The sequence below is a fragment of the Meleagris gallopavo genome, chromosome 21 (genome assembly GCF_905368555.1).
Source record: "Meleagris gallopavo chromosome 21, MGAL_WU_HG_1.1, whole genome shotgun sequence".
NCBI lineage: Eukaryota > Metazoa > Chordata > Aves > Galliformes > Phasianidae > Meleagris > Meleagris gallopavo.
In genome coordinates, this window is record NC_139424.1 from 7,271,148 (window position 1) to 7,292,785 (window position 21,638).

Here is a 21,638-nt window from a genome sequence, read left to right on the forward strand (position 1 = left end):
AATGACACTGACATAGCTCTCCTCATGAACTCTGAGAGACTCAGCACTGCCATAGCCTGGTTTTGATGTACATGAGTATCATACGGCTTGTGTAGCTGAAGCTTTTGTCTTCTACCAAGCTCTTTTCCACATCTGTTTGGTCAGTGAATGGCAAATTCAGACCAGAAAGCACATGAATACGTGGTGGTAAAATTAGGAATGCAGTCTGGTTAAAAGTAATAATTAATTACTAAATGATGCTGCCAATATACAATAGCATGGTCTAAAAATGTCATGATAGATTAACATCACAATGCAGCTCTTCTACTTTTAACCAGTGCTTGAAGTGACAGGTGGAAACTGCAACAGCCTGGCTAACAACATTATGTTTTCCAGCTGGAAAAACACTTCAAATATTTAACATTGAAATGAAGAGCAAAATGAAGGCTCATACAATGACAGATGACGTCACCTTCTGGAAGTGGATCTCTCTGAATACTGTTGCCCTTGTAACGGATAATGCAGTTTACCATTGGAGTATGGAGGGGGAGTCCCAGCCTGTGAAAATGTTTGATCGCCACTCTAGTCTTGCTGGCTGCCAGATCATCAACTACCGTACTGATGCGAAGCAGAAATGGCTACTGCTAACTGGAATATCTGCACAGGTAGTTCAGCTTAGCATGACAAGGTACTCAGTGACGTTAACTTGTGTGAAATTGCTGGGCTGCATCTGATTGTTGTTCTGTCTCATCTAGCAAAACCGTGTTGTGGGAGCAATGCAGCTCTATTCTGTAGACAGAAAAGTTTCACAGCCGATCGAGGGGCATGCAGCTAGCTTTGCACAGTTCAAGATGGAAGGAAATGCTGAAGAATCCACTCTCTTCTGTTTTGCAGTAAGAGGGCAAGCTGGGGGTAAGGTAAGACTTGGTTCTAAATTTGCTGTAGTCTTCAAGTCTTCAGTGGCTGATCCTGATCACCTGCTTTCAGGAAACAAAGTGTTTTAATAGACCAGGTTGCCATCAGAAAAAAAGTGAAGAACTATCTGTTAGTCTGGATGCTGCTTCTGTAGTGTGTATGAAAACTGGGGCATGCATAGGTTCACAACAGGACTACCTGATGTGGAAGCCTGTTTCCAGTCATGAAGTGAGGTGGCATGTTGTGACTGCAAACTAGTTAGCAGCTTGAAGGGTGTGACTCCCAGTTTCACAAGTAAAGCTGAAGTGAAAAGTTGTCGTAATCTCTCTGCTGATTCCCAGTGTCAGACTTAACTTCCAAATTACTGGATGAAAAAAATGAAACAGTGATGTTGCCACAGTCTAATGCCAACACCAGAATTATATGAACTACTGTAAGTGAAAGTTGAAACAAAGTAGAACTAAAGCTAGGTTCAGAGAAACATTTTCAGAGCTGTCTCTGTAGAATGTGAGCCAAGTTGAAAGAATGCATAAAAAGTGACCTAAGAGAATCCTTAAGCTTCTAAGTAGCTAGAAATAACTAAAGATCATGCTCAAATCATGTCATGTATGGAGTGTGAGTACAGTATGCTACACCTTACACCCGTGCAGATGTTCAGGAAGACTGGTTTAGCTCTTCTGCTTGCATAAGCTTTGGATTTAGGTTTGGCAGCAAAAGAGTTGCCATATCTTTATTGTTAAATCTCTTGTTACATGCATTACATGGTAACTAACAAACTAATCTTACCTATTACACAGTTGCACATCATCGAGGTTGGCACACCACCAACTGGGAATCAGCCATTTCCAAAGAAAGCAGTGGATGTCTTCTTTCCTCCTGAAGCACAGAATGACTTTCCTGTTGCGATGCAGGTATGATAGCCATACACAGGAACCAATCTGCAGATTCTCTTTGTGGATATGACTGAATAGCAGGGCACTGGGAACCAGATGATCAGTATAAACCTGAAGCTTGGCACTAAACTTAACTAGTGTGATTTCTACTTCTGCTTCAGTAGTGCTGAAGTCAAAATGGGGACTTAAGCAGTGTGTGAAGATGGCTCATTCTTATTTATAGAACAAATATCCGTGTATATTGAACAGACTTCCGAGCTATTAAAGCCTTAGTCTACTGTGAGAGTACTCAAATATTCAGTAAAGATGTAGCAGCACTTTTAGTTCTTTTGAAGTGATGTAATTATATGATTCTCAAAAGCATCTAATCATTTTATTCAATGCCAAAGTTGATTTAATCTATTCCTGTCTTGCAGATCAGTGACAAGCATGATGTGGTGTTTCTGATAACAAAATATGGCTATATTCACTTGTATGACCTGGAAACTGGCACCTGTATTTACATGAACAGAATCAGTGGAGAGACCATATTTGTTACTGCACAGCATGAAGCAACTGCTGGAATTATCGGAGTAAACAGGAAGGGACAAGTAAGAAATGGAAACCACTTGCTTAGCCAATCCCACTGAGCCTTAATGATAAGGCTACAGTGTTCATATTGGTACTTAAGTCTTCACAAATGAATGAGACAGAAAACAGAGGGAGGACTATGGTAATATCAGTTATCTGAACATTAGTGCAGCTTGTCTGTCTAATAGTTTTTTTTACAACTCAGGTTCTCATTGCATAATTATAAATAAATATATTTAATGGCAATCAGTGGATCTAAGCACTGTCCTACTGTGAGGACAGGACTAGAATATACTTCCATTAAGGTAGATGATGCCTTATTACAGAGCACACGTTAATGCAGTCTTAATACACTAACTTGAAATTCTTCATTCAGGACTTCATTTGTGACTATGTTGTGAGCCCCAATGAAAACGTGCTAACGTGTCTCCATATGTATCTAACTTGGTTGAACCAGTCTGCTGACATTATACAGCTATGCCTCAGGACTGAACTATCTCACCTGTTGTTGCTTGTGTTAGTAATACTGAGCAGATTTGTTCCTATTTCATCCTCTAGTATTGGTTACTTAAGATGCTGAGTTACACATTACAGAATTATGATACTTAGAGCCCTGTTATTTCTGACTTTTATAAACAGTTCAAACAGACTGTTACTCGCCACCCTTGATGCAGTAAATGGTTAAATAGAGGTTCTTTCCAACTAGAGGTATGTTTCTCAAATAATGGCAAAGCTTTGCCATTATCAAGGGAGGGAAAAGCTTTCAGTGTATGCTATAGCTTTTGTTTTAGAGATGAACTTAGCAGTTGGCTTTCTTCTTATATTTCAACTAACTGGGAGCTTTCCTTGATAATTTATTCAGGTGTTATCAGTCTGTGTGGAAGAAGAGAATATTATTCCCTACATTACAAACGTGCTGCAGAATCCTGACCTAGCCTTACGAATGGCTGTCCGCAACAACCTGGCCGGAGCTGAGGAACTTTTTGCCAGAAAATTCAATGCATTGTTTGCACAAGGGAACTATTCAGAGGCAGCAAAAGTGGCAGCTAATGCCCCAAAGGTAATGGTTGAGCATCCAGAATAGTACTGGTCTCTGCTGGCTTAAGCTTTGTACTTCAGGAAAGTTCACTAGATTTCATTAGTGGCAACACTAATCCTCCTGTCCTAATGCAGTACTTCTTAACATACCTGTGAAGAACCTGTGCATGATGTTCTGACAGTACTTGTATGCCAGAAGGTTCTAAAGCTGGGATAGAACCCACAGAGAGTGAGAGGAGTAATTGAAGTAATGTCTCTGTGACTTAATGTTTCTAGTACTTACTTTAGTCCCCCCCAGTGATAGGAAAAGTCTCTGTGAGAGGACAGCCTCTAGTAGGGGCCATACCTGGAAATAGGGTAAAAAAGAGTGACTAAGAGAAAAGAGTATTTAGCATGCTAAATAGATGAGAGGAAACTGGTTGCAAGGACAAGGATGTCTTAATTCTATAGGACTGTCCTCTGAACTTGAGTCTAGTATCAGTAGCAATACATATTTAATGGGCTATTATTGCACTTCTTCTGTCAAAACATCTCCAATGCAGTGTTCAGCCATACTGCTTCTGACAATTTTTCTGGGTTGGAAAAACATAATGTTGCCATAGTAAGCATTTCTAACTTCAGCTTTCTGGAGGAACTCTTGCCAAGCCACAATAGCAGAACAGAAAACTGAAATGCATCTCTATTTCTGGCAGGGAATTCTGCGTACTCCAGACACCATACGCCGTTTCCAGAGTGTTCCAGCACAACCAGGACAGACTTCCCCTTTACTCCAGTATTTTGGTATTCTGCTTGACCAAGGGCAACTGAATAAGTACGAGTCTCTGGAACTTTGCAGGCCGGTGCTTCAGCAGGGACGCAAGCAACTTCTGGAAAAATGGTTGAAGGAAGATAAGGTATTTTGGGGATGGATACTTTTGGAGACTCGAAGGGACGTAACTGCCTAAAAATGCCTTCTTTTTTTTTTTTTTTTTTTTTTTTTTTTTTTTTTTTTTTTTTGAGAGGAAAACTCAGCTGGGCAGCTCTTCAGTGCACTAGAGTCATCAAATGGCTGAGATAAGATGAATGTCTATCAATTTTCTTCCAAAATAATGCTATCAATATGATTCTTGATGTTTTCTTGTTTGTTTAATGAACAGGAAGAGAAATAAGGGAGAACGTAATAATGCACTTTAGTGTAACACCGTCAGGGTTGTCTTACTGTATTTATTTTTAACAGCTGGAGTGCTCAGAGGAGCTGGGAGACCTTGTGAAATCTGTAGACCCTACACTAGCACTTAGCGTCTATCTGAGAGCCAATGTTCCAAACAAAGTCATCCAGTGTTTTGCTGAAACAGGACAAGTTCAGAAGATTGTTTTGTATGCTAAGAAGGTAAGAGGAAACTTGATTGCTATATCCATTCTCTGTTTAAGAATAATTGGTATCTTAGATCTAAGGTTCTTAGATCTTAAGGTTGTTATTAATTACTCTTGGACTTCATACGTGTATCCTCTCGTACTTCCCTATGTAGTCTTCTCCAAATGAGGAAATTGTGACTGGGTAGTGTAAGCTGCTGACAGAGGCTCTTACTGAGCTCTGTATGTAACAAAGCTTGTTCTCTTGCCGAATTACTACTTTTCATTATCTCTTCAGGTTGGGTATACTCCAGATTGGATTTTCTTGCTGAGGAACGTAATGAGAATCAGCCCTGATCAAGGACAGCAGTTTGCCCAAATGCTTGTTCAAGATGAAGAGCCTCTTGCAGACATAACACAAGTAAATAATTTTACTGCTATGAAATGTTAACTCTCGAGTCCTTAAACTGGTAAAAGGAGCTATATTACAGACAGTTCAAAATCTTTCCCTAATGGCATGTTTGGGCTTATTTCACTGGGGCAATGCTGTTTCTTGCTCAGTTTTAAGAATGTAAGTGGCAGCTTTATGCAGTAGAAGCTGCAATTGATGTTACTTTGTTTAAGTGTGTTTCCAGGTCGAAATTAAAAGCCTAATTTTTCTTTTTCGTGCAGATTGTGGATGTTTTTATGGAATATAATTTAATTCAGCAATGCACAGCCTTCTTACTGGATGCACTGAAGAATAATCGCCCCTCAGAAGGTCCCCTGCAAACACGTTTACTTGAGATGAACCTCATGCATGCACCCCAGGTATGCTTTGAGAGTTATACTGGATCAGGCTTGTCTGTAGCTGAACTAGCCACTAGTTTTTGTGGCCTGTATCAAGTGGCACTGATAAACAAGTAAAATTATGAAAGCATCTCTGCTTTAACTGTAAAATTATAATTCCTTTTTTTTTTTTTTTTTTAATAAGTACTTCAAACCCCTAAGATAGTTTCTCTTCTCTTCAGATTATTTCTTGATAGAATTTCTGTGTGTTGCTGTTTATATGGAGCTAAGCAATGATATGTGGCAGTGCTGTAGCAACTGATGGTTATTACTTCTAGGTTGCAGATGCTATCCTGGGAAACCAAATGTTTACTCATTATGATCGGGCTCACATAGCTCAGCTGTGTGAGAAAGCTGGCTTGCTGCAGAGAGCACTCGAACACTTCACAGACTTGTATGACATCAAGCGTGCAGTAGTTCACACTCATCTTCTCAATCCTGAGGTATGAAATCAAATATCCTGAATCTAGCAAAACCCAGGCTATTAATAATTTCTTTCTACACTGATTTCAACTTGTACAGTGTTTTACTTGGGTCTGAAATGGCTGATGTGTTTCTGCAGTGGCTAGTGAACTACTTTGGCTCCTTGTCAGTAGAAGATTCGCTGGAGTGTCTGCGTGCAATGTTATCTGCCAACATCCGTCAGAACCTGCAGATCTGTGTCCAGGTAGCTTCAAAATACCACGAACAGCTGTCAACACAGTCACTTATTGAGCTGTTTGAGTCCTTCAAGAGCTTTGAAGGTGAGTTCATGCTCCTGTCTCTAGCAAAAGGAGTTAGTGCTCACCTTTGTACACGTGCATATGAAGGGCTGTCTTACCTGTTGAAAGCCATATTTAGCTTAAGTACCTCTTCCTCAAAACTATCTTGAAACCTGACCTAGAGCTTAAAACTCCTCTTTTAAGTAGGCACCAACACTCAGTGTTGCATATCTTGGTTGTCTGGAATATTTCAGTTCGTTTGAATGCTACCAGAAAGCTTTGAGCTGTAGGAAACCTAAAAAGTCCAGTATTGCAATTGAAGAAACTGCTAGCGTTCTTCCTCTGTCCAAAATGCTCACCATAAATTTGTGTAGCCTTTGTAAACTTCTGCAGTAATCCAATTTCAAGTTTTCTTGTAATGAAAACTAGGCGGACTTTCTCAGAAGCTAGTATTTCTCCAATCAAATACTAGCAAAATAACATGTTGACTGTTTCCTTCAAGGTTTGTTTTATTTCCTGGGCTCCATTGTAAACTTTAGCCAGGATCCAGATGTGCACTTCAAGTATATTCAAGCTGCATGCAAGACAGGACAGATTAAAGAAGTAGAAAGAATCTGCAGGGAAAGCAACTGCTATGATCCAGAACGTGTTAAAAACTTCCTCAAGGTAACATTTGGATAGTGGTGGGTTGCCTTGAATTGTTTGGGGTTCTGATAAAATGTGGTCTGTATTGTTAACAAAATAAGGCAGCTTTGTGAAAATAAGTCTTTTCCTTTGGGAACTTCAGCCAAGTGAACTGTGGTTTATCTCTGCTAGGATATGCCAGTCGGTGTAAATACATGATAACTGACCATTCCTGCTGGGATTCAGAGCATCTCTAACATAATTCAGAAGAGTGGAAAAAGACAGTGCACTCTAAGTTCAGATTCTATAGCCTATGATCAGCACTGAGCTTATTGATGAATGTAACTTCGTTAGAAGTAGTAGAAACAGTGTGGGAGGGGAAAACTTTATCTGGGAACATTTCCTGCCTTCGTGTTTGTCAGTTACATAGTATAGTCTTAGATTTTGCTGATCGTATCTGAAGATGGCAAAACTCATTTGAAATGAGAATTCTATTAAAAACAACAAAACAAAACAAAACACTGGTTTCACTGAGGTGTAAGGTATGTAAATTGATCAAGCCAGCTAAGTTAAGTTATCGAGCTGTCAAATTCCTGATGAAAGCTATTGTTTTTTGTGCTGTTCCATGTCTGGAATGTGCAGGACATGTACCAGGTAAATCTCCCAGTACAGGCCTCCCTGTGTAAACTCCTTAACTGTAATTTGTACATGTAGGATTATATTCTGGGATGTGCATGTTCAAATAAGTGATCTGAAATACATGTCTGGACTAGTGTCCAGCACATAGGCAAGCTTTAGTGCTGTAACTGTTGTCATCTGATGCTTGGAATAGTTTTAGCTAACTTAATCTGGTTAACAGTTTTAGTCCTAGTTTGATTCTTACTGTTCTCTAAATCCATTGCTGCAAGGTACCACAGGACACGTGACGCTTAAAGTCACTTCTGTTTGTAAGCTTTCTGTTGTGGTCTACAATTCAAGTCTTGGTTAAATTCCTTTTGAAATCCCAGAGTGCTAATCCTGCACACTAAACACCAGTGGCAACTAAAAATGCTACTTAGAGCTTAGACTTACAATAGCTGTACTGTGTTGTAAAACTTCATAGATCTTGCCATGCAAAGAACCACAATTAAACTTCAGAAGGCTTCTTGCTGTATGCCCTGATATGGGCTGAGTACTCCGTTTTGCTGCATATTGCAAACAAGAAGTAATACACTGTTATTTGATTAACCATTGAATTTTGAACTTTCAAGTTCAGTTGTATTTGTCTGCTTAAGTCTGAGAACAAAACCAAATAATGGAAGTTCTTCTCCTTGTAGGAAGCTAAACTCACTGACCAGCTACCGCTCATCATTGTGTGTGATCGCTTCGACTTTGTCCACGACTTGGTGCTGTACTTATATAGAAATAATCTCCAAAAATATATTGAGATATACGTACAGAAGGTAAGCTCCAACTGGTCACTTGGCTTTAGTGAGTCAAACTGATCAACCTTTCTAGTACTGTATCCAACTATAAGCATAATGTTGGTAGTTATTTGGCAAAAAGTCTCATACTTGAGTGATGTCTAAGTATCTACTAGTGGCCTCTGACAAGCTAACCCTTATGGAAGTCACATCTTTTATTTATTCTCCAGTCAAACTGAGCAGTAACCCTGGTAATGTGCCTCATAAAGAAGGAAGACTTGGTAGAATAGCTATGGGTTTCTTAAGATGATTTTAACTTCCAACTTTGGGGCAGAGAGGGCAGGCAATTCTCCTGTACAGTTTCCTCCAGGGACAAATTAGTTTGCTCAGCAGCTCTTCCTGTGGGGAGTGAGCACTAGTGAGCCACTGACTGTTATGACTGGAGAATTGATTTGTTTTTTTTCCTGTACTCAGAACTCGGGAGATGGGAGAAAAGGGTAAGAAGGTGAGGTTGCTCTGAGCAAAGTACCCTTTATGTGGTGTTCTTGGGAGAAGTATTGACTATCTGTGCTGCATGACAACATGCTGATGACTTAAAATGATCCTATTTAGGTGAATCCAAGCCGCCTGCCTGTTGTTATTGGGGGACTGCTTGATGTGGATTGCTCTGAAGATGTGATAAAGAACCTTATCCTTGTAGTGAGAGGCCAGTTTTCAACTGATGAACTTGTTGCAGAAGTTGAGAAAAGAAACAGGTATTAAATTTCTGCAAGTCTCCTAATACTGCTAGACTGCTAATGGTTATAATGTTCATTCATCCATGCATGTCCTCATTAAGTAACTAAATCTGGTAATGACAGCCAGAAGCTGTCTTTGGGTGAGAAAGCAGCAGCAGTCTGCTTTAATTCTTGGCTGATGTGAGGACCTTCATTAAGTAGCCTTCAGTAGTGAAACAGAATCGAAGCCAAAATGGAGTACTGAAACTCTGGTTTAATTACTGACTTCTTTATACACTGAAGCTGACTTTCACAGTGAAGAAACTATACAAGTGGTTACTTACTCAACCTTTAATGGGAGAAAACCCACCTTTCTTCCAGGCTGAAACTACTCCTGCCCTGGCTGGAGGCAAGAATTCATGAGGGTTGTGAGGAGCCTGCAACACACAATGCATTGGCCAAAATATACATTGATAGCAACAACAACCCAGAAAGATTTTTGCGTGAGAATCCTTACTATGATAGCCGAGTTGTTGGCAAGTACTGTGAGAAGAGGGACCCGCACCTGGCCTGCGTGGCTTATGAACGTGGACAGTGTGACTTGGAGCTGATCAATGTATGTATGCCCAAACAGTGGACTTGTGGGTTAAGTGCTAGCAGGAATATCATGGGGATAAGTACTTCGGGCTTATGGTTGACAGCAGCATTTACTTCCTAAGAAGTACTAAGCTAGAACCTGCTCACTTGCATCAGAATAGGAAGCTGTGTTTGATTGGCCCTCTGCACATGAATGAGAAATGGGATTTTCCCCTGGAAATTCTAGAATGGGGGGCTAGTGGTGGTATCAAAGCCTGAGATTTCTAGCCTGCATCTCAGGGGAGCTAATTTGATGTTGCAGTACAATTAGTTTGTCAGCTAGTAGTAGGCTTAAGTGGTTGTGACTTCATTCTAAAAAGCCTTTGCCTTTCACTAGGTGTGCAATGAGAACTCTCTCTTCAAAAGCCTTTCCCGCTACTTAGTTCGCCGTAAAGACCCTGAACTGTGGGCCAGTGTGCTGCTGGAAAGCAACCCGTATAGAAGACCACTAATTGACCAGGTACAACAGCTACAACCCTAAAAGCCTTTACTGTCCTAACCTGACTTGCTTGCACCTGACTGACCTGAATTGTCAATGACTCTGCCCACAGGTTGTACAGACTGCATTGTCAGAGACCCAGGATCCTGAGGAGGTGTCTGTTACTGTGAAGGCCTTCATGACTGCAGATCTTCCCAATGAGCTTATTGAACTGCTGGAGAAAATAGTTCTCGATAACTCTGTATTCAGTGAGCACAGGTGTGTAATGTCAGAACCGGGTCACAAGAAACTTGAATTTATACCTGATGTGAGCGTTGAACTGCTGTAATGTGGAACAGCAAGCAAACTAGGAACTTCTCCAGAAGAGAGGGTGAATCTCTTGTTCTTTACTTGATTTACTTGAAGAGTATTTTCTTTCTCTGTGTAGGAACTTGCAGAACCTGCTAATTCTTACAGCTATTAAGGCTGATCGCACCCGTGTCATGGAATACATCAATCGCCTGGATAACTATGATGCTCCAGACATAGCCAATATAGCTATCAGTAATGAGCTCTTTGAGGAGGCGTTTGCCATCTTCAGGAAGTTTGATGTGAACACATCAGCTGTACAGGTATTTTAAAATCTGCCCATAATAACTGTGATATGTGCATCCTCACATGAGGACTTTGTTGTTAACTTGTGACTTTGGTAGTTAACACCAGTTAGCACCAAAAGCTGCTCTGTGTCATGTCCTGTGAAGTAGAACCAGTATTTGGTGTGTATCCAATCCTATAGTGAGGGAAACTTCTTAAGCATAAAATTGTTAGTACTGTGTGCATTATGTAGTGTTGTCTGTTTTTTAAAAGCAACTGTGGATTTACTGAAGAGCTGTAATATGAAACACATATCTTAGTATCTTGTAAAACTTAATAGACAGTGACTGATCATGGTAACCCTCTCTGTAGGTATTAATAGAGCACATTGGAAACCTGGATCGTGCGTATGAATTTGCTGAACGCTGCAATGAGCCTGCTGTGTGGAGTCAGCTGGCTAAAGCACAGCTTCAGAAAGGGATGGTAAAGGAAGCAATTGATTCATACATTAAAGCAGATGATCCTTCCTCGTACATGGAAGTTGTTCAAGCTGCCAATGCCAGTGGTATGATGAAGTTTTATATAAAATTTTGCTGTTGATTTTGCTTAATTTTTTTTTTTTTTTGCATGATGCTGCAGAAACTGCAGTTCTGCCAAACCTATTTCTTGATGTAAGCAGAAGAATCTGATCCTTCAAAGACTGCCCTAAAGAAGGGTGGGAGAAGATACTGTACTGATTTTGCAGATAATTATTTGTCTTGTGGCTACCTTTTTTACATAGCTGGAGGCTTCTGTCAGAGCAGTTGCTTCTAAGGAGGTCTTTGCATGCAGTTAATACCATAATAATAATTGACTCAATTGGGCCTGTCAAAAAGTGACCTTATCTAATGTAGCACATGCAGTATAAAGGCTGGCCTTAATTGTTGGGGGATGTCTATTGAACTATTTATGGAAAAGTAGGTTGAGGTGGTAGTATAACTAAAGCACCTGTGATCTCAGTGATGAGAAGTAAACATTCTGAACTCTGTTTGATAGGAAACTGGGAAGAACTGGTGAAATATCTTCAGATGGCACGCAAGAAGGCCCGGGAATCATATGTGGAAACGGAATTAATCTTTGCTCTTGCTAAAACAAACCGTCTGGCAGAGCTAGAAGAATTTATCAATGGACCAAACAATGCACATATCCAGCAAGTGAGTGAAACTGATTTTCAGTTGTGCTGTGTCAGCAGTGGATGTTGTTGTAAAGTGGCATTGGATCTTCTGTCTCTTTGGATACGTAGGTCTTGAACCTTAAAGGCATTTCCGTTTTGATAATGGCTTGAATGCTACATATTTTAAATCTGACTGAACAGCTCTTATAACTTGGTTATGCTCTCCTACAGGTTGGTGATCGCTGTTATGATGAAAAGATGTATGAAGCTGCTAAGCTGTTGTATAACAATGTGTCCAACTTTGGCCGTTTAGCCTCAACTTTAGTTCACCTAGGTGAATACCAGGCGGCTGTGGATGGTGCTCGGAAAGCAAACAGTACTCGCACGTGGAAAGAGGTAAACTTACTGCCTGAAGAAGTTAAAGAACTCCAAAGCTCTAGCCTCTTCAGAGGCTTTTTACAAGCTGTAACACAATTGTCCTTTCCAGGTCTGCTTTGCTTGTGTTGATGGAAAAGAATTCCGCCTGGCCCAGATGTGTGGACTTCATATTGTAGTGCATGCAGATGAGTTGGAAGAGCTTATCAATTATTACCAGGTAATTAAGCTGCTATTCTACAGTCAAAGACTGTGTTGCCAGAAGAGAACTTAGAGTAAAGCTGACAGTCAGTCAGATTTGTTCCTAATGTGAAACATCTCTAACTGTGTTTTTTAGGATCGTGGCTACTTTGAAGAGCTGATAACTATGTTGGAAGCAGCACTTGGACTTGAGCGAGCGCACATGGGGATGTTTACAGAGTTAGCAATTCTTTACTCCAAGTTCAAACCACAGAAGATGAGGGAGCACTTGGAACTGTTCTGGTCCAGAGTCAACATCCCCAAGGTGAGATGCCTCAGACTTGTTAAACCTGAAACTTAAAACACATCTGTCAGGATTGTGTGTACCCTAGCTTTTGCAATAGCAACACTTGAGTACTGTTGGATGCTGATAGCAATATATGTGTATATTGATTGGAATTTCTAAAATGCCCTTTGCTTAGGTTCTGAGAGCTGCAGAACAAGCCCATCTCTGGGCTGAATTGGTGTTCTTATATGATAAGTATGAAGAATATGATAATGCCATAATCACGATGATGAATCACCCAACAGATGCTTGGAAAGAAGGACAATTCAAAGATATCATAACTAAGGTATTACTTTCCTAGTGGAAGGAGGTAAACTTTTAAACTTTATGTGCACTTCCATTCTTCAGCTGTAGTCTGTTTAAAATTGAAAGTTCTTGGTACTGCCACATAATTTCAAAACAAGAGAACTACAGTAACTAAGAAGACTTCTGTAGACAGTCTTGCATTTGTGGCTTGGTTGTGCTGGAATGTCTTAAGGTTGTGCCCATAATTCATTGGGATTCCTTTACAATCAAGTTTCTGCTCTTACTGTACATCCTTGTTCATCTCTAGGTGGCCAATGTGGAGCTGTACTACAAAGCAGTTCAATTCTATTTGGAATTCAAACCTCTGTTGCTCAATGATCTGCTGATGGTATTGTCCCCTCGACTTGACCATACTCGTGCTGTTACCTTCTTCACCAAGGTAAATTTTCTACTACTCAGATCAAATAATAAGTTGCAATTGGAAAAGTATTTAGCTATAGTAGCATTTTAAAACATTCTGCTACTTCACTGCCTGTCAGGGAGGATGCTAAGGGGTGTCTAGAAGAATAACCGTGACTTAAGTTTATCTGTCTGCTTCCTTGAAGGTTAAACAGTTACCCCTGGTTAAACCTTACTTGCGCTCTGTTCAAAATCACAACAACAAATCAGTGAATGAGTCCCTGAACAACCTCTTCATTATTGAAGAAGACTACCAGGTATGTATTGTCTTGAAAGGGTAGTTGCTGAAACAGAAATGGATTTGTGTTATGTGTGATTCAAAACAGAAGGATCTACTTGTGAACTTCAGACGAAGTTCAAGCTGGCTTCTGTGTCAGTATTAACCTAGTGTTCTAAGTCTGTCTTTAATGTTTAGAAACACTGCTTTCTCTCTTGTTTCCGGTAGGTTCGGCCTGCTTGCTGTTAACCTACATTCCTTAAGTGTATGTGTTCTTTGTGGCTTCAAGCAGGGCTAGCCATGGCTAGGGAAGGATTAAGTGAAGAACTGTCAGTGGCTTCTCAGAAGCTTTCTGGGTTATTCCTACTGAGGAGCGTGGCAGATTCCTACTTTGAGTGTTACAAATCTAGCTTTTATTTTAAGAAAACAATGGATGCTAAAGAAAGAACTTGAAGAAAGGTCAATCTATTATGTCTAGCTTTTGTACTGTTTGTAGGCTGTACAGTAGATATTCAGTGTCTTAACCTCAACAATCACTGCTGAAACGTATAAACTGGAATACTCTGAACTCCATATGTGTCAAATGCTAGCTTGACCAAAAAAAAATAGATCTTTCTGCAGGTCTAGTTAGAATACTTTGTCTTCTTAGAATTACAAATACAGAACAAAGATGCAATTATTTTCCATACATCTTAGAGGATGCAATTGTATCTGTGAGATGTGAGTAACTTTTGTTGCTCTTGACTCAGGCCCTTAGGACTTCTATAGATGCTTATGACAACTTTGACAACATTTCTCTTGCTCAACGTTTGGAGAAACACGAGCTGATAGAGTTCCGAAGGATTGCTGCGTATCTGTTCAAAGGAAACAATCGCTGGAAGCAAAGTGTGGAACTCTGTAAGAAGGACAGACTGTATAAGGTAAGACACATATGCAGATCTGGTTTAGTATACTTGACTTATTTGAGGTCTTTCAACTAACTCCCAAACTCTCCAATTTGATCTCTTAACTTTCCAGTTGAGCTGCATCTTTGTGGATGCCACTAGGTGGTGCCTCTTGGTACTCTTAGTAATCTGGCAAATCTTGCTGCAGAATTCTTAGAAACAAATTGTAGAATGCCTCTTCTCTGCTAATGTCAGTAATATGTTGCAGCTTAGTTAAATACCACATCCATGTCAGCGAATGTACCTCGGTACATTAAGCTAACCAGTCTCTCTCCTGTTGTAGGATGCAATGCAATATGCTTCAGAATCCAAAGATACTGAGTTGGCAGAAGAATTGTTGCAGTGGTTCTTGCAGGAGAACAAGAAAGAGTGCTTCGGTGCTTGTCTCTTCACCTGCTATGATCTTTTAAGGCCTGACGTTGTCTTGGAAACAGCGTGGAGGCACAACATCATGGACTTTGCCATGCCATACTTTATTCAGGTCATGAAGGAGTACTTGACCAAGGTAAGAGCAGGTGCTTCTCCACCACTGAAAGCTTGTTAGTCACTGTGGTGCGTATGCCTTGAGACTGTCTGCTTGCTACTAACATTGATATGGGCTTTGTCAAATGTCTGTCTGTCCATGTCCACACTTATTTTTCAGTCCATCTGGGGAGAGACTTCGCCCTCTAAGAGACTGAAACATTTGCAGACTCCGCCCTTTCTACCAGTTGCAGAACATGCATCAGTAGTATTTGCCTGACCGTGGGCAGTGTCTTAAGTAGCTCCAGGATTCAGGCTTTTTATATGCCATGTCAATTGGAAATCCCAGCAGGGAATAAGCTAACTAAATTCTAGTCTGTATACTAAAAAAGCTTTATTATAGCTAGAACTTGAGTTAACTTTGTCTGCTGTGCATTTAACTTTAAAACATGGCTCTGATGCTTAATGACACTAACTATCTGTTTGACTCAACTCTTGCTTGCAGTTGCATTAGGATGGCAAAAATGCTTGGTAGTGTTCTGGCAGACTTGAACCAGATTAGTCACAGCTAAATGCTAGCTGTCAATTGCAGAATTTGTCCTGCTGAGGCTGTTAGTGTATGTTAGTAGATGAAATGGCCTAAATCCCTTAATGTTCAAAACTCTTCTATGAGAAGTAAAAATTTAGTTCAGTGCTAGAGTCAGTGAAGTCCACAGTGCCTGTTTGTCTAGTAGACTTGCCTGGCTGTTACGCATAGAGGCAAGACTCTGTAGTCCTAGAAATCTGCTATCCTTAAATGCTGTACTATGGGGGAGGTGGGAGCTGTCTAAGCAATAATGTTGCTTATCAGATATGCCTGATGTACTGAGGTATTACTAGGCCTCTCTTGGGACTGGTAGTCCTGGAGTAGGATTCTTAGATTAAAATGTGACCTACTGAAAGGTTAGGTTGTAATTCTAGTTAGCTAATGAAATCAATGCAGTACAATCTGGCAACAAGCAGAGCTGCCTTTTTAAAGCAGATACTTCTGGTGTATCTTTATTTTCACTCTCCTGTACCTTAATTATTTCTTCCCTGACACTTTTGTTTCTACCTCTTATATGCTAAATATGGAATTTGATTTTTCTAAGCTGCACCTTCTGAATTCCTTTGCAGGTTGATGCAATAAAGGAAAAGGTGAAAGTTGATTCTTGTTTTCCATCTTTAAGTCTGGAGGACTAAGTCTAAGGATTCTGCATGAGTTTTTTTTTCTTTCCTACGTTTATTACACTGCTGCTACTGCTTTTTCCCCAAACAAAATATCACTAAAGCATATGCAAATCGTTTAACTTCATGAGTAGCTAGTGCAGTAGGACAAAAGTAGATTCATTGCTACTAATAAGCTAATAGAACCTCAGGAAGGGCGAACAGGTGATCAGCTGGATCACAGTCAACCTGATGTCAAAGGGATAAACAAATCTTGCTTTCTGACTGCCATACTGACCAGAAGAATGACCTACAGTAAGGAATAAATAAGTCTTCTCAACCGTCTCTGAGCCATAAAGCAAAATAGCATTTGCTGATTAAATGACTGTGATCCAGTTTCTGATCTCTTGACCATTACTAATGTGTGCTGACAGTAGGCAGAATAGATACTAGCTGCTTCAGAAGAGACTCTTCCTCATTCAGGTGTCCAGTTCTTATGGTGCTAGTTTAATCCACATGGTGCTCTAGATCCTGTAGTAACTTAAAACCCCAGCTTTTAGACCAAGTCTGTGGTTCCCTTCCCTGTAGTAAATTTCTTTTAGTGGTACAAAAAGAAACAAGACTGCCTTCCAAGCTCTTCAGCTTCATTAAATTTCTTTTGCTACCTGTTTAAAAAAAAAAAAAAAAAGTAATTGCTCTTCTGAGGCTACTGTGGGACTTGCCTTTTGCTATGCAATGTTGCCCCTCCTAAGGGTAATCTCTAAGGCTTCTGTCCATCTTCTTCTGTACAAATACCACTTCAATTCTCCTCAAAACCAGCCCAAGTTTTAGTTTTCTATTAACGTGGTTGAGCAAAGGGCAAACAAACTGACAAATGGCTTCAAGATGGACTATGTGCAAACTGCTGCTTGGTGATGAGATGACTGTAAATACACCACTGGAACTCAAGGCTAACCTGACTAAAATGCATAGTGTAAGGTCCTTCAGCAGCTAGTAAGTGAGGCAGTAAGAAAGCGTGTGTGTGAAAAAAGGTAATTGAACTGCAGTGTTTGCATAAACTACGCATGTGTAGCAGTCATTGCAATTACATCCCACTATCCTTAAGCTACAAGGCATTGCTGTGGGCTGCGTGTGGTTTTTGGGGGGAGCCTGTATGGCAGTCATCTTCAGACCTCACTCCTGCTTCAGTACTTTTGCCTCTTTTTCATGCACACATAACACAATAACATTGAATGCATGTTACTTTTCCTCTGCAGCTTATTGCAGTCCCTGTGGAAAAGCCTTTTAAACAATCTTGTAACAAGTGTGTTAGGGTACTGAACCTGATGAAGCTCAAGCAAGTGCTGTAAGAACCATCCTGCAGGCTGGTTACAGACTTGTTCTTGGAATTGTTTGTTTAACTTTGAGGAGAGGCATCAAAACTGGGTCAAAAATGCATGGAATGTCCTGGGCTGGAGGCTTTCCAAGTGTATGTAAACCAAAAGCCTCTGCTGATTAGCAATCTCTGCACATTCTCCTTGGATCTGCATCTCTAAACTTGTGCTTTTATGTTCACTGTGTTACTATTTGAGCTAAAACCAGTGCATTCTCAGCACGGTTTCTGGAAATGAGTCTTAAAGGATACACTCATGCACTTTGACAACAGCAAGCCAGATACCGGTGTGAGACAACAAAAAGGCTTGCCGTGGAAGCCAGAGCAATGAATGAACTCAAAGCTCAGGACTTAACGCCACTTCCTGGAGTATTGCCTCTAATTGAGGTTACAAATTAACAGGTTTAAGGAACACATGTTGTAACTTGCAATTAAGAAGGAAGAAAGCTGGTAGCGCTGCCTGCAGGTAATTGCTAAGGTAGCACAGTTACACTGAAAACTGTTCAACTCGTGGATGTTGTAACTGAACAAGTAATGCTGACCCTGTGTAAGTACAGGAGGACCTATCTTCAAGCTCCTTTATTAAGGACACATGAAATGAAAGACTAATCTGGTTTGCGAGTTGTCTTACTGTTTTACAAAGTAATTGGCGCGATTGTTTCTGACTTCACTCTAAATCTTATCTCTCAGGTAAAATATCAATACCTAATTTGTATGGTTTTAGTTTCAGGGCCTGCCTTAGACCATAGCAATGCTGAGTTTCCTGGTATCTGTTTTAGTAGCAAACAGTACTTCACTGCAGAAGAAGTTTCTTCTCTTCCTTTTTGTAGGGGGGGCTAACAGCACAATCCCACTTGCTGTGCAGCAGAGTGAAGCTGGCTAGTCTTTTCCTGTTTTTGTGTGTAAAGCTCGCACAAGTTGAGTATTTGTGGGTTTAGGCTGACTGCCACACAGTTCTAGAGTGGAAAAAAGCAAGTCTTATACACATGCATTCTCTGCATTTGAACTTAAATTGCATGAGTGAATGGGTTTGGAAAGTGAAATCTTGAGGCTCAAGTGACATGTCGGATGCTATTGCAGTCTGCTCCATACAAATACCAACTTCAGATTACTTTGCCTCAACGTTATATTCAGGGAAACCTCTCCAGGTCTGAACTCTGTCCTAGCAGTTGCTCCAGCACCAAAGATCTCCAGCTGACACTGTGCCAAAATCTGAGTTTGTGACTTCAGGCTGTTGGTTTGGAGCAGTTGGAGCAACAGTCACTCATGAGCTTACTGATGTCAAAGTAGCTCTAGTCCAGTATGGGACCTTTCATACAGAGCTTCAGCCTGGAGCCACTTTCAATGAAGTTCCACAAATCCCTCAATTAAGGGTTTTTTTCAGGAAACGGACAATCTTGACTGCACCAGTACCAACATTGCTACTTGAATTGATCTGAATTTGTAAATGGTCTCCTTTTCTTGATGGGTGTTAACATACCACTAAGGCTTTTCCACTTCTCTGCCATGAATAAGTACCTCATCTAGAGGAGTTGTTTTAATTGTTGGTCTCGATTCCAGGTGGATAAACTGGATGCATCAGAGTCCTTGAGAAAGGAAGAGGAGCAAGCTACTGAAACACAACCTATTGTTTATGGTAATATTGTGGTTCATGTGTTGTAATATATTTGGCTTTTATATCAGCACTTCTCTATTTTCTTCCAAGAAATGTTCTTCATGTGAAAGCAAGTCTTAAGGAAACGTGTTCTGAAGTACAACTACGGTACTGCTGCTAAGACTGTACGGGGACTACAGGATTTAAGACTCATGTCCCATTACAGAAAGGTTTTCTTGAGGGAAGTAGCATGGGAGCTGTCCTAGAAGTGCGTTATTTAGATCTTGCTATTTGTTATCTTGGATATTCATATCCAGATTATTCCACTGATTCTAATTACAATTGTTAATTACAAATAGGAATTCTAACGAGTGATAAAGGAGCCTTCAGTCCATAGCTGGCATCTCCAGGCACTGCATCCTGAAGCAGTGTGATACTTGTGGACTATTGGCTGTAAAGCCACTGGGTGTGATGTTTCAAGACTTAGCTCTGAGTACTAAACTGATGAGTAGTTTGATCTATATTCTCTCCAAAGCAAAAAAATCTCATAGCAGTGTTTCTTTAGGCATGCTTAGCAATTGAGCATCTGACCATCTGAAATCTTTTGGGGAAATATCCATCCCAGCTGCTGAAGACTCTAAGTCAGTCATAGGGAATTATTGTTGAACACACAGAAGTCAAAAGGGAAGCTGCAGGAATTCCATCTGAGCTGTCGGTACCTAGCATAAACTTCTGTCTGTTCTGTCTTCCAGGTCAGCCACAACTCATGTTGACAGCAGGACCCAGTGTTGCAGTTCCTCCACAAGCACCTTTTGGCTATGGTTACACCGCACCACCATATGGGCAACCGCAGCCGGGCTTTGGGTACAGCATGTAAGGTGCAGCACAAGTCTGTTTGGAGCTAGCATATTTTCTTACTGAAACTCCACCGTCCCTCCCCGCTTTAACTCATAACAGGGAAAAAGCAAAGAGTTCTGCCTCGTGTTCTTGTAACCTTTATTTCATGAAGGACTGTTTTTTCTAGCGCAAACTATTTGAATCACTTATGTTAAATCTTTTTCACATTCCATGTCATTTAGACTTTACTTTAAAAGGGGGAATAGTTTAAACAACTTTGTTCAAGTGGGCTTTTGCAGGACTGCTTATTACCATTAAGTCTATTGTGAAGATTCTGATTTGCACTCTATAGTGTTAAACTCTAATATTGAATCTTAAGTTCATCGTATGTGAGCAGCTTACAGTATGTACTGTCTATTCTAAATGCATTTAAGTCTCACTGTATATTCAGAGAAAGCTGAAGTGAAGATACTTGTATTTGACCTTGCAAGACTGCTGACAGAGACAACACTAATCAGCATATCCTACCCTGGTTGGATTGCATAGCTCTAAAAGAATTTAAAATGCATACAGACAACCTTGCCTGACTTAAAAATGAGTAAAAGTTTTTTCCTTAACCTATGCAGGTTTTTCCAGTTATGCATATAGAAAATGCTAGTGTCTTTTTGCTCACTCCATATGTAACAGATGACCTTATGTTGTGCTGTATCCTGTGCTTTTGTGGGACATTCCATTCAGGAACAGAGCACCATGATTCCAATCTGTGTATTTACTAACCCTGCCCTGAGGTTTGTGTATGTTGGATATTGTGGTGTTTTAGATCACTGTTTTGAGTGTACAGAAGAGAGAATTCAAGCATATTGCTGTTCAGTTTTGTTTGTGCAATTTGAAATTACTCAATTTAAAAATAAATTACTGGACTGTGGACATGCTGCATAGTAGTAGCTTCAATTTACTGTTTTCAAAAAGGACCTTCAACCTCAAACCAAGTATTACAATGCTAGTAGTATGGGGCATACAGGTGCATACACTTAAGGGTAGGAGGGGCCATTAGAATAGCAGCAATGGAGACCATGAGTGGTGTCTTGCACTGAAGGGACAATACAAGAAAATACATAATGCTTTTTCTATAGAAAGATTATGCCAGACAGAAGAGAATAGCACTTTTCAGTAGTGAGCTGCATTGTGGTCAACTGCAGCATCTTTGACCAGATGATACATTAGGATTGCAGTAGGGTGTGTCAGTTAAATTGAGATTATGTTCTAGGTATGTAAGTTGCCTTAAATATATTTAGCTTCAAATAAAATGGACTTAAATGTTTCTCTATGAATACTGTCATATTTGAGTGTAATGGATATTAGAGCACTGACCCTCTTAGAGCTGTAGACACTTCTGTCTCTTAACCAGGAGCAGTTGTCAACATCAGGTTCCAGATTTGAGGCTCAGTCTCCTTCCTGCTTGCTCATATGAACTTTGGTTGTACTGGGTGTCAGTTGAGCAGAGGTACAACCTCTGCACCAGTGTGATTTTAACTCTGCCCAGTTAAATCCAAAATCGAGTGTTTCCTGAAATCGTATCTTACTGAGGATTAGCAGCTCCTCAGAGGTTAAGATTAGTTCC

General features: G+C 40.3%; 1 protein-coding gene across 2 annotated transcripts in view; it reads left to right on the forward strand.

Moving 5' to 3' along the window:
• The window catches only part of CLTC (clathrin heavy chain), a 29,532-nt gene extending 8,588 nt beyond the window's left edge, over positions 1-20,944 (forward strand). Inside the window, exons 3-33 of one of the 2 annotated variants that reach the window (XM_085240862.1) lie at positions 376-644; positions 735-896; positions 1,692-1,805; positions 2,204-2,377; positions 3,220-3,417; positions 4,088-4,288; positions 4,612-4,764; positions 5,026-5,148; positions 5,400-5,537; positions 5,834-5,998; positions 6,118-6,298; positions 6,759-6,922; positions 8,197-8,322; positions 8,896-9,038; positions 9,381-9,615; positions 9,973-10,095; positions 10,187-10,332; positions 10,502-10,685; positions 11,020-11,212; positions 11,683-11,840; positions 12,032-12,196; positions 12,288-12,395; positions 12,513-12,680; positions 12,838-12,987; positions 13,255-13,386; positions 13,553-13,663; positions 14,373-14,543; positions 14,851-15,072; positions 16,185-16,205; positions 19,147-19,222; positions 19,933-20,944. In XM_085240862.1, the coding sequence (XP_085096988.1) occupies positions 376-644; positions 735-896; positions 1,692-1,805; positions 2,204-2,377; positions 3,220-3,417; positions 4,088-4,288; positions 4,612-4,764; positions 5,026-5,148; positions 5,400-5,537; positions 5,834-5,998; positions 6,118-6,298; positions 6,759-6,922; positions 8,197-8,322; positions 8,896-9,038; positions 9,381-9,615; positions 9,973-10,095; positions 10,187-10,332; positions 10,502-10,685; positions 11,020-11,212; positions 11,683-11,840; positions 12,032-12,196; positions 12,288-12,395; positions 12,513-12,680; positions 12,838-12,987; positions 13,255-13,386; positions 13,553-13,663; positions 14,373-14,543; positions 14,851-15,072; positions 16,185-16,205; positions 19,147-19,222; positions 19,933-20,057 (4,799 nt within the window). In that variant the 3' untranslated portion in view covers positions 20,058-20,944. The remainder of the gene's footprint in view (positions 1-375; positions 645-734; positions 897-1,691; positions 1,806-2,203; positions 2,378-3,219; positions 3,418-4,087; positions 4,289-4,611; positions 4,765-5,025; positions 5,149-5,399; positions 5,538-5,833; positions 5,999-6,117; positions 6,299-6,758; positions 6,923-8,196; positions 8,323-8,895; positions 9,039-9,380; positions 9,616-9,972; positions 10,096-10,186; positions 10,333-10,501; positions 10,686-11,019; positions 11,213-11,682; positions 11,841-12,031; positions 12,197-12,287; positions 12,396-12,512; positions 12,681-12,837; positions 12,988-13,254; positions 13,387-13,552; positions 13,664-14,372; positions 14,544-14,850; positions 15,073-16,184; positions 16,206-19,146; positions 19,223-19,932) is intronic. The other variant, XM_085240863.1, reaches the window with a different exon arrangement.
• The last annotated feature ends 694 nt before the right edge of the window (positions 20,945-21,638 follow it).